We start from the raw sequence: 13,050 nt of genomic DNA, 5'->3' as shown, positions 1-13,050 counted from the left end.
CGGTAGGAAGGAGCAGAGAAGTGAGACGTGGAAGGAGCCTACGTCAGCACAGGAAGATTGTCCAGGGGGGACGTGGCAGAAGGCTCTCCCAAAGGCATTCTGGCCTCTGCAGATATGGGACCTGTTGCTTGGGACCCATGACCCCTGTTGCTTAAAGGATATTAGTAAGGGCCCCTCTGGGGGAAAACAAGCAGCTTTTCCATTTGTGTTCACAAGCTGCCCAGACATCCCTGAGTTTTCATAAAGTTCATTTTAAGAATTCAAGACAGCTCAGGAAAGGTTTTTGCTAACAGAATGAGATGGTGGTTCTCCCTCCAGACCACAGTTTCACAGTCTGTTGTTCTGGCAGAGACAACTGTAAAATAAGACTGGAAAGACAGAGTGGCCTTTATCATGAATGACAGAAGCACACACCTGGAGTGTGTGTGTGAGAGAGACAGACAGAAGCAATAACCTAATGGAAGACAAGAGCTGTTATCTCCTGGAGGAATATTCTCACCTGCAGACAAGCCTACAGGCTGGGCTGACCTTCTAAGAAGCAAGAGGGAAACCAGGAGACATGAGGCCTTGGGAGGCGAGATGGCAGCCAGACAAGGGGGCCTGTCCACGGTGGAGCCCGCTCTGTCCTGCAGCAACAGGGACACAGCAGTTACGAGGCGAGACCACCATCACGAAAAGCCAAGAAGGATAATCCAACCGTGAAAAAGAGGAGGAAAAGATGAAGCTGCCAAGCAGGGGTTCTTTCTTTCTTGTTCTCTCCAGATGGTTCACAGACACACCCAAACAGTCCAGGAGACGGGGGCCTGCATTTCCTCCCGCACAGGGTAAACATGTCTGCGTGAGCACATGGGTTTTGTCTTGGAGTCGATACCTGGCAGATCAATGTAGAGAGTCAACCATGACTCACAGCAGCTCTCCCTCCTCCATATGGGAATAATTTCCACCAACTTTCCATAACCTGATTGGAGCGGGGACCCATTCTGGGCAGAAGAAACAAACCCCATACGCATAGGGCAATCTGGAGAAGCTGAAGGGTCTCCTCCTTCCCGCCCACGTGCCGAGGTGCCTGAGATGCAGACAGTCTGGGTGATTCACAGTGTTCCCTCTCTGTACCAGCCACGGGGCAGGAAATGAATGTAAGACCTATCCCTGTTTCCAATCATCCCTTTGAAAATGCATATCTGTTATCCAGTAAAGGCAGCCCTTGCTTGACTCATAAGCAGTCATCGCCACATTCCAGGAACCACTACTGAACTGTGGTTTACATTTGGAGTTCTTAGATCATAGGGCAAGGGACAGATAGGTTTTGACACAGGAGAAAATAAAAGAGGAAGACTTTGGAGTTTACGAACCTACTTGGAAAAAATCTTGGCATCCAGGGGTTAGCAGGGGAGACCTGGTGTCATGGAAGAACAAGGGAATGTTCTATGGGGGGAACAAAGCTCAGCAAAGGAAGGGGGGTTAGTGTCCTCCTCCTTCCCCACACGCTCTGCACCTTGCTCATCACACTGCAATACTGTGTCAATTACTGTGTAACATACCACAAACCTGAGTAACGGTAAATGACAGCATTTGAATGGTGACACCCACAATGCTCTCGCCCTTTTCTCTACACTTCATCCCTCCCCTCTGAGCCCGCCCACACACCCACTCCTTCATTACTGCCTCGCTGCCTCATTCAGTAAAGACCTTTGATGGCTTATTCTGATCAGCGCCTGCGGTGGTCCTGCCCTCACCTTCTCCCTGACATTATTTCTCAGTTCTCTGAGCCCTGTGCCCTGGTCCAGTTATTTAGTACCCCTGTGCCACCTTCCAGCTGCTACTCATCTGTCATCCCCTCTGCCCAAAGGAGTCCTCCTCCCTGCTCCTCCTGGCAAAGCCCTGCCCATCTTCATGGCTCAGCTCCAACGGACCCTCCCTGAAGCCTTCTCTGTTGCCCAATCAGGCACAACTCACCCGACGTTTTTTTTGTACCTCACGTAAGACTCATCTCATCCTGCTTCGTATTAAAGTTGGGGTGATTCTGTTTTCTGACTTTGAAACTGGGAAATTTGGTTTGATCATCACATGTGGGACACTTAGGACAGAATGTTTGTTCACTGAAAGCTGGACTTTCCCTGAAGTTTTGGAATATAAGATTAAAGTAGGTAACCTGCCTTACAGTAAGGAAGTATTCAGGAACTCGTCTTGTCTCTTTTAGAAGCAGAACCATGTTCACTGCAACAGCTGCAGTTGCTAGCTCAGGGCCTAGGATATAATAATCAATCAGTAAATGTTTGTTGAATGTTGAGTATAAATTGGTAAACTGAGGCCATGTTGGGTTTCCTGAGGTCCCTGAAATCTGTTCATTAGCCTCTGTCTCCTCTTCCTGTTAGAGCCAATGGTACTGGTTGAACTTACGCTCCCTAAGGCATGCGGCAGGCGATCCATCCAATTCTGGATTTTCTAATGCATGGCACAGTGGAGAGAGTCCAGACTCAGAGTCCAGAGGACCTGGCGCAGGTCCCGGTACTGCCACTGAAGAGCTGTGGGGCCTCAAGCAAGTCCTCTACTGAAGCAGATGGGCCAAGGGCAAGGCCCACTGGCAGCATAATGTTCCATCCTGTGACTCTTGCTCTTTTGTGGTGGTCATTGAGCTGAACTGATCACGGAGTCAGTCACAATTGTTGGACTAAGCAGACACGGGGACCCAAGCCATGTGCAAAGCCTGGGGGAGGGAGGATGCCAGCCCTGGAGACGGGATAAAGAACAGGGGGCCGAGGAACACACATGGGCAATTGACTAAGGAAGAAGAGGAGGGAGATGACTTATGCAGGGGTTAATTATATTGGCTTTCAGATTTATCCCACCAAGCCTTCACACATAAATACCAAAGGAGCAGTTGTCATGTGATGTTCAAGGCAACCAACCGGGCAACTTCGACGATGGGAACACTTGCTGTGCAAGTGTCAAATATGGAAATGCAGACAATTTAACAGCATTTTAATTGGTGTCTCTGTGGAGGTTAGGTGAGGAGGGGCAGCATGGAGACCCAGTCAAGAGGGAAGGCAGGAGGTTAGGGCTGGCTATGCATTGTGTAGTCACAAAGTGATGAGAGGTGGCCCAGGGTTTCCCCTAGCCTCTGGTTTTCAGCTTGAGCCCACCCTGCCTGGGACCTAAAACCATCCTTCCTCCTCTCTCATCATAATTCTTCCTTCAGGAAAATATCTAGTAAATCCAGGTGTTTTGACTTGCAAAATTCTTGAATTAATTTTATGTCTTATCCCCAAGGAGCATTTTGGTTTGGCTTAAGTAAAAGGAACAGACTGTTAGGAGTTCTTCAGAAGCCAGTGAACCTTTGGAGGGACACCCACCTTGGCACTCGGGGGACAGGTGGGGACCTGACAACCAGGCCCTGAACTTGCCCCTACACATAATACTGGCTCCAAAGAGAATAACCAATCTCACACTGAAAGTAGCCTGCTTGGGCTTCTGGTTTAAAATAGGGTCTGACTAGCAACCAGTAAGAAGAGGAAAAGAAGAAAAGGAAGGTGGGAGAGTAGGAGGGAGGGAGGGAGGGAGGAAACATCATTCTGAAGAATCAGAAGAAGAGCAGAACTCTGGAAAGGACTGGATAAAGGATACAGAAAAAGAATTCAAGAAACGGGTATGCTTAACAGAATATAAGAAGATATGGTCTTTATGAACAGGAGTAAACATCTTTAAATAGAAAGGGCTGCAGTGAAAAGGCAACAAAATGATATGAAAAGAGAGCTAGATTACATGGTAAAGGTATCCAGGAAAGCAATACAATACAGCAGCAAATACATCAAAGTTCTTACAATTCTGCATGCCCTTTAACCATCTCCTAGGAATTAATTGTAGGAAATAATCATAGATGTGTATAAAGATAAGCTACAAGAATGTTTGTTGCAGCACAATTTATAGTATCAATGATTTTGAGAAAAAAATTGAAATGTTCAACAAAGGGGAACTGGTTTAATAATTCATGGTATATCTGGGCAATGAAATAAAAAAAATACATTGTGAAATATCAATGTTATTCTATTTCAGTAGCATGGGGAAACAGGCATGTTACACTTGAAAGTAAAAACAAAGCAGTTTGAAAACATTGTGCTTAGTATGAACCCATTATTAAAAATGACATATGTGTATTCATTCACAGAAAAATGTCTGGAGGATACATAATTTCTGGGTGGTGAAATTATGGTGGTTCAGATTATTTTATTTTTGCTTACTTGTATTTCCTAAACTTTTTACAATAAATATATATTACTTTTGTAAGAAGAAAAAAAATAATTAGAAGAAACATTCAGAATTAAAATGCATATTAATAGGAGAAAGAAATGCAACTGGTAGTGTGAAAAAGCAAATCAATAATGAGGTGGGGGAGAATTTGACAAGTTCTTATGGAATGCAAAGAAAATAGAGATGAAAGGAATAAAAGGGAAGCCGAGATCTTTGGAAGACAGAGTGGAGATCCAATAAATGGATAACTGGTGCTCCTGAAGAAGAGACCCGAGAAAAGCCATCCAAGCAAGAATCTAGTATATAATAGGAAATCTTTTTTCTGAGCTATAAACAAACAAATAATCCTAGGCATCATGGAAAAGATTCATCTTGTTCCAGAGAAGTTAAAAACAAGGGAAGAAAGGAGGGAAAGAAAGAAGGAAGGAAGGAAGGAAGGAAGGAAGGAAAGGAGGGAGGGAGGGATGGAGGAAGGGACAAAGGGTGGAAATGGGAGAGGAGGGGAGGAAAGGAGAAGGGAGAGGAGGGGAGAGGAGGGGAGATGAATGAACTACCAAAGACCCTACTTCTAGACATTATCTGGCAAGACTTAAATTATAAATAAAAAGAAAAAAATCCCATAAGCATCCTGGCTGAAAAACAGAAAACAAAAAACCACAAAACAGTTTGTCCAGAAAGAAATAAAAGGCTTCTTGGCTTCTATGTCAAATTTCAGAAGGTAATGGAACAAGATTTATAATGTTTTAAAGGAAAAAAGTGTTCTCACCCATATATTTCACATCTTGCCAAGCTGCCCTGTCCTTTGAGCATGAAGATGACAAAAGGATCTGTTTCGGTGTGCAAACCTGCCTCCTTCACATAGCTTCAGAGAGTATAGGGGGTGAGGGCCCAGGTGATCAAGAAGGAAGCTGCCTTCACAAAGTACAGCTGCAACGACTACGTCAAGGCCTCCCTCAGGACCTTGGGTGCACTTTTCAACTCCTTCCACTACACCTGTGTTTTCATTCAGTCTTCCTTCCCAGGATGAAGGAACTGGGCTGCAAGGTACCTGCTCTGTGCCCCCATCCTGGCTGAAGTCCTAAAACACACCTGCCTCCTCTCCCTTGTCTGCCCTGAAGACACACCTCTGCCCGTGCATTGGCTATTTGGGATCTAGACTCCTGCCTCATTTCTTCTCCAGTCCAAGCAGCAGTTCCACTTAGCCTCCTGGAACCCTGTTCAGAATTAGGCTGGCTGCTCTTAGGGCCAGGCCAGCCCCCTCTTTCCAAAGGAAACTTGGCCATTCCTTGCTTCACTGATTCAGCACCTTGTCCCATGCCAAGAGCTGGGAGGTGCTCTCAAGGAACTTTGAGGCTAGTTATGGAGAGACGTGTGGCAGACACTCAAGGATGCTTACTCAACATCCTTTCCAATCACCTTCTTAGCCTACTTCTACTATGAGGGCTGGAAAACCTACTTGAAGTCCCAGTTTCCAATGTAGCTAGGGTGGCCATGTGACACAGGCAAAAGTTCCAAGGAGAGCTTTATTTCTCTCAAAATAAAGCAAGACTTGCCAGAAAAATGTCTTTCCCCTTTGGTCTTCTTTTTTCTTCCTGCCTAGAACACAGATAAGATGCAGAGAGGTTCAGCAGCCACCACGTGATCATGAGACAACAAGCTGTAGGATGAAAGCCACAGTGCTGAGGATGGTGACACAGCAAGAGACCAGGTGTCTTAGAAAGCAGGTGCACCAACCCTGAGCTGACCATATCTGTATCTCATGTGAGATGAGAAAAATAAGCCCCTGACTGGTTAACACTGCACTTCAATTTTCTGATACTTGCAGCCAAATATGTTCCTAACTGACACAAGATGATAAATTAAGGAATAACAAAACCTAAACTATCAGATAGCTTCATTCTAAATAGTCAAATTGTTATAATCTGAGGGTTTTCTGTTTTTAGGCCATACGACCTTTTCAAAATATTTTCCAAAATATGTTACACATCAATCTTTTCCTATCATTCTGTGATGAGCTGAAATATATGGAGAACTCATGACTAAGGAAAATACATAGTCCATTTTCTAAATGACCTCAGACTTCCATAATTTTTCAATATTCTTTTGGCTTTTTATATCTTCTCTGACTCCCCATTACAGTTCTCAATAACCCTACCAATTACAGTGTCTCTTTTTTCTTCTAATTTTCTGCTATAGGTTTAAAATTACAGGTAGCAAGTTTGCTAGAAGGGATTATAAGCAAGCACTGAGTTAGAATCTGAGGGGTCTTGCCTTCAAAATCAGGGCAGGGCAAGGTAATGCCAGGGACATGAGCTCTCCTCATGAACTTTGAGCCAGATATGTCTTAGCTTCTCAGAAGCTTTTTTGCTTTCTTCTTGATTCTTCTTTGTTCTGGGTAGGTGAAATTATGAGGACCTGAGATCCAGAAGTTTGAGGTACAAAGCAACAGGCCAAGATAAGTCACAATGTAGCTTATGATTAAGGTGAAATGAATGCTACAAGCCGGCGGGTTTATAGACATTCATGGGAGGGAGACGTTCTGATGGCCAGAGGGGAAACACTTTATGGCAGAGCCCTGAAGGATGATCAGACCCTGGCTGGGTTCAGATGACAGAAGTGGTCCTTCTAGGAAGGTGATAACACAGGCAAAGCCTTGGAGGCTACTGGGAGGGCAGCATGGTTGGCCAGTGGACTTAGGCAGAAGAGTGGAGACAGATCTAAAGAGGGAAGTTAAGGCTGAAACATAACTTCTGAAGAGCCAGAATTCCTGCCTCCCAGGCCAAGGGACGACAGATAGTCAGCTGAACTCACCTTGGACAGGAACCAGCCTGCAGACACCCCCTTGTTATTGTGGCCAACATTGATCTTCATGAGCTGCCCCAGATCCGGGGCATCCACTGTGAACTTGTCTTCCGCTCCCTTTTCAAAGTTGTCCTTTGCATTCTCCAGCCTACGCTCACCTGTATGCACAGACACATGAGAAAGTTACAAAGGAGACCAGAGGAGGACAGAGAAACAGCTCCAGACTTTAATGGGCTGCCCACTGAAGGATGGTTTCAAAAGTCACCACGGTGGGAGGTTGAGGGTGGTGACAGGCGATATGTGGACACTCTCGATTTTTCTGTACTTCCACTCGATTTTTCTGTGAACCTAAAACTGCTCTAAAAAATAAAGTTTATTAATTTAAGAGAAAAGGGTAGCTTCACCCCGAGATCTACAGGCTCCTTAAATCTCTCCAGCCACCAGTTAAGGCCGAGGCTTGCCTTGTGTGTGGCTTGTGCCCAGGACCCACAACTGGGCTTCCGAATTCTGCCTTAGCCCAGAGTCCCCACCCTAGTAAACTGATTTGCACCCCCTTCCCTGGACCTGAGGCCCTGCCTTGTTTACCAGCTACTGGTCCTGAACTAGAAGCACAACCATGGTCGTTGGTCTAGGGGCTGTGGCTGGGACCCTGACATCAGCCAGCAGGCTTCCTTAGGCCTGACTCCTTCTCTGGAAAACAGCAATGATAATTATCATCAGACACTGCTGGGTGTTTAACACGGTTTCTTCCCTCACTTATTCCACGGCACAATCTAGGAGGGAAGTATTATCAACTCTGTTTTGCAGATGAAGAAACTGAGACTTGGAGACGTTAAACAACTGGCCCAAAGTCACACAGGTATTGAGCACATAGTTAGGACTTGATCTAACCTGTTCCTTCTACTTTGCAATTTTCCGTTATTACCCTCCGAGGTCTACCAGTCATATTAACCCTTACAACCCCACCTAAGCACCATCCTTTTGCTTATGTCATTCTGTTTTCTTTCTTTTCTAAAATTTGATTCTTTAAATTTTTCTAAATTTTAAATTGCCACAACTCAAACATATAGATAATAATAATAGTCATCCAATAGTCTGGTGGTGTAGCCACCGCCCAGATGTAAGAGGTATGACAGATATTAACATTTTGTGTAATTAACTTAGGCCTTTCTCTTTTTTAAAGGAAATTCAACATGACGGGTAGGTCTAAAGTCTCATGGTCCATCCCTTCCCCCCACCACACCCTCCCACAAACACTATAGTCAACTGGTATCCATTGTTCCCATGAATTTTTGCTTGTACGTATATGTATCCATAAAGAAAATATATTATTTTTGCATGTTTTAGAATTTTACATAAATAACATAATCGTGCACATTGCTCTGTCTTAAGATAAGTTCCTTGTCTGTACAATAGGGTTGATAAGGGCTCCACCTCATTGGGGCTGCTGTGAGAATTAACTGAATGGATGTGTGCAAAGCCCTTAGGGCAGCGCCTGGAGATGGTAGGTGCTGTATAAGGGACGGGGCCGTTGCTATTGCTCCTGTTACCATCGTCCTATCATCACACACCCTTGTGCAACTGACTTTTTTTCAAGTTAATATCATGCTTTTGAGATTATTCGGTTGATGCTAGTAACAGAAGTCGTCCAACTTCTGTAAAATAGTCATTGAATGAAGAAAACACTATTATGTGTGCATTCTTTCACCAACGTACATTTGATTGTTTCTAGTTGATTGCTATTGTAAATAGCACTCAATTGGACTCTCTTCTACTTACCTTCTGCTGCCCATTTGTAAGAACTGATCTGAATAAACACCTATAGAGTTGCTGGGTCCTGAGGTGTATTCATCTTCAATGTATTAGGTATTGCAAAATTACCTTCCAAAATGGTTGTACTACATCAATTACCACCAGCAGTGCATGAGGGTTTCCATTCCCCATAATCATTATTAACACATATATTTAAAATTTTGTTTCAGTGTGTGTACAATGGCATCTAATTATGGTTTTAATTTGCATTCCCTTGATTATTTGAAAAGGTTAAAAGATTATTTGGAAAGACATTCATATATATATTCAATACATACATTTGAGAGATTCGTTCATATATATATATTGGCCATATAGACCTTGCTCTTCCATAATTTTCCTGTTCATGTACTTTATCATATTTTTCTATTGTCTTTCCATTGTCTATGGCTTTTAGCATATAGACATTTTTCTTGTTTTAGTGGACTTTATCAATATTTCCCTTTGTTGTTTGTGCTTTTAGTGAATTGTTCAAGAAACTCCATCCTAAATTGAGATTTTTAAAAAGACACTCGAAGTTTCTTCTAAAAATTTCATAGTTTGCTTTTTCACATTTAAGTCTCTAGCCCATTTGGAACCTATTTTTGTGTATGAGGAAAGGTAAAAAGATCTACTTTTATCTTTTCTCATATGGTTAGACAATTGTTTAAACATCAGTAATTGAATATTTCATCCTCTTCCCTCTGATTTATACCACTTTCTGTGTGTTTCTAGACTCTTTATTCTATTCGTTTATTTGTTTATCCTTCTATCCATATCTCACTGTTTTAGTTTTTAGAGATCTGAATGTTTTAATATTTGGCAGGGTAAATATCCTCATATTATTAATATTGTCAATATTATTTTCATTATTCAGAGTTATCTTGGCAATACTTAGCCCTTTGTGGACATGAATTTTAATAGCAGCTTAGCTGTGGGATATTGTCTTTTGGGAATTTGACTGAAATTGCATTGCATTTATAGAATAATCTGAGAAATTTGGATATCTTACTGAACTTAAGTCTTTTCTCATCCATGAACATAATATATTTTTCCATATATTTAGTTATTCTTGTGTATCTTTAAGTAGAAACCTTTATTTTTTTACAGAATGTGCTTTTGCTAGTTTTTCTTAGACATATAATTGTTATTGTAAATCATATATTTTTAAATTAAATATTTGCTTGCTGTTTATGTTAATATTTGTGTATTAATCTTGTATCCAACACCTTTATTAAACTTTCTCATTGGTTCTAATGATTTTTAAGTTCTAATGATCTTATAGATGATCATTAGTTTTTATGAAAATTAAATTTTATTTCTAAATGGGGCCAGAGGTTGAAGTTTCTTTTAATTTTATTGACTTGTGATCAAAGAATGTTGTCTCTATGTTATTGATTCACTTGTGTTTGTCATTATGCACTTGAAAAGAATGTGTATTCTCTACCAGTTGGATTTAGGAATCTACATACTTTCACTAGATCAAGGCTATTAACTGTGTTGTTAAAATCTGCACCCATACTAAATTTTTATCCATTTGACTTAAAGTTACTGAGAGTGTTGTATTAAAATCTTCCACTATGACTATGTACTTGTCAAGTTTCTCCAAGAATTTTATTATTTTTTGCTTCACATAGTTTGAAAATATGTTGTTAGAACTGTACAAGTTCAGAATTATCATATCTCCCAGGCTAATTGCTCTTTTTGTCATTGTATAATATACTTATTTCTAATGAAGTGTTTTGTCTGAAAGTTTAATTTGATGGATATTAATATAGCAGCACCAGCTTCTTTCTTGTAGTTGATATGTTCCTGGTATACTTTATTCCATTGTATACGTTCTCAGACATTTATGTATCATATATTTAAGCTGGATTTTATGTCTTTTAATTTAATATGAGAATACCTATTCTTTAATTGATGAGTGTAGTTTATTTCTATTTATTGTATTATATACACACTTATCTTACTTTTTGCTAGTAGCCATGCTTTTTTTTCTTCATTTCCTGACTTCGATTTGGTTGACTGAGTCTTTATTCCCTTTTATTCCCTCCATTGGTTTAGAAATTATACATTTCTATTTGGGGGTGGTTACTTTTACAATTTTAATATGCATACTTGACGTATTAAAGTCTAAAGTTAATCAACTTCTCTGCTTTCCTAGGGTAGGGGAATGGGCTACGACCAAGTTATGTTTTAACTCTCATTATCTCCTTTCTTTCTCAAAGATCACTATCTTTTAGTGTTTAGGGTCCACATTTTCTCATATCTTGATAATAGTTGTTATTAGTATCATTTTGTATAGTCAACGTTTGCTTAAATTTGTTATATACTTATCATTTTGGGGGCTCACCTTTGTTTCTTGCATCTCACACTTTTCTTCTGGGTACAATTTTCTTTTTCTTAAAGTATATCCTTCAGTGGTTGTTTAAGCGTGGGTCTGTGAGTGAGTGGTCAGTCCTATTTCTCTTCGTTTGCTTGGAAATCCATTAATTTTGCCCTCACTCTGGAATGATAAACTAGTTGAGTACAGAATTCTAGGTTGATAAATGTCCTTGCTCAGAAGATTGAAGTTTGGGTTTTTTGGTTTTGTTTTTGCTTTTTTTTTTTTGGCCGTACCACACAGCTTATGGGATCTTAGTTCCACGACAACTGGACCACCAGGGAATTCCCAGAAGATTAAAGATATTATTCCATAAACTTATATCCTCTATAGCTTGCTGATAGGAATTTGCTACCAATCTAAATCCACCAAATCTGGTTACTTTTAAAATCTTTCCTTGGCCTTTGGATTCACTACAATGAATCTAAGTGTGGATCTGTTTTTATTTATCATGTGTCTTTTGTTACGTTAATCTGAAGATTCATATCTTTGCTTAATTCTGAAAAAACGTGATCAGCCATTTATCTATTCAAATATTTCCTCTCACCTATTCTATATATTCTGTTTCTGAAACTCCTGTTCAACATGTCAGAACTTATTCTCTCCTCCACATCTCATGACCTCTCATTGATATTTTCCAACCCTTTATGTCTCTGCCACATCTGCATATTTTGTTTATATTTCTCTTACAGTTCAATAATTCTCTATTCAACAGTTTCTAATTTTGTTGTTTAACCCACCCATTAAGCCTTTATATTTAGTAACTATATTTTCATTTACTGTATTTCTGTTTGCTATATTTTTCATAGTGCCTTGTTGTTTTCCTTAACTGTTTTCTTTCATGTCTATAGACAGTTTAAACATACTTAAGTTATAGCCTTTCTCAGATTGCTCTATTACCTGAAATTCTGGAGAATTTAATCTTATTGTCTGTCGTGTCTATTGATGGTTAGTCATGGTAGATTGTGTCCTTGAGTGTTTTGTAGCTTTGGAAAGTGAACTCATCTCCAGTACTTTATCTGTGGGCATCTCATGAAGTCTTGCAAGTTCTTCTGCCAAGCACCAAAGGGTATTACTGGCATGGAATGAATTTTCTGTACCTGAGGGGGAGGGTTCCCAAATCACACTTGTTGTGTAAAATCAGACCTCAAGCCCACATGTGTGTAAGCCTAAGATATCAATTTCCCATCAACTGTCTTTTTAATCTAGAGTTCTTACAGAGATAAGTTTGCTATACTGATGAGCAATATTTTTCCTAGTCTATTTTTTCACTGAAGATGTTCCTGTGAACTTCAGGGATCCTGGCTTTAAGTGTGGTTCTAATTTTTTGTATATTTTCCCTCATACAGAGCCAAAATATCATTTTCTGACCCCAAATGTGTATGGAAATCTATCCTGTAGACTGTTGAACATAAAGCCTCCCTGATTCCAAGATCCACAGCATCAATTCATAGCTGATACTTTGGTTTAAGTTCTCTCTTCATTTCTGACACCTGGAGATTGCTCTTTTTTCTTAAAATCCCAGCAATGAATTTTTAATTATTTAATATACTGTGTCCAAAATTCATGTCTTTGTAGCTTTCTGACTCCTATAGTATTCCCTTAAACTGGCAGTAGCAGGACAAGACCACCTGTCTCAGTTCTGCTGGCCTGAACTTCCTTCCAACACCGGCAGCTGTGTCTGTGCCCTCAGTTCCTGCTGCACCTATGAGGCCAAGTGTAATTCTATCCCCTGGCCCCATTCTTGTCTGCCCCAAATCACTGCAATGAATCAGGCCAGGCCCAGTCACATCCCAAAATATAATTCAAGATGGGCATGGAGCCTA

The 13,050-nt window shown here is 40.8% G+C and overlaps 1 protein-coding gene across 1 annotated transcript in view; it reads right to left on the bottom strand.

The window, feature by feature from the left end:
- The window catches only part of LOC136791960 (lipoxygenase homology domain-containing protein 1-like), a 126,484-nt gene that overhangs the window by 68,965 nt on the left and 44,469 nt on the right, over positions 1-13,050 (bottom strand). Inside the window, exon 8 of the mRNA XM_067014662.1 lies at positions 7,060-7,208. Within this exon, the coding sequence (XP_066870763.1) occupies positions 7,060-7,208 (149 nt within the window). The remainder of the gene's footprint in view (positions 1-7,059; positions 7,209-13,050) is intronic.

This window comes from Kogia breviceps, chromosome 15 (assembly GCF_026419965.1).
Source record: "Kogia breviceps isolate mKogBre1 chromosome 15, mKogBre1 haplotype 1, whole genome shotgun sequence".
Lineage (NCBI taxonomy): Eukaryota > Metazoa > Chordata > Mammalia > Artiodactyla > Physeteridae > Kogia > Kogia breviceps.
This window is presented reverse-complemented; position numbering and strand designations above follow the sequence as displayed.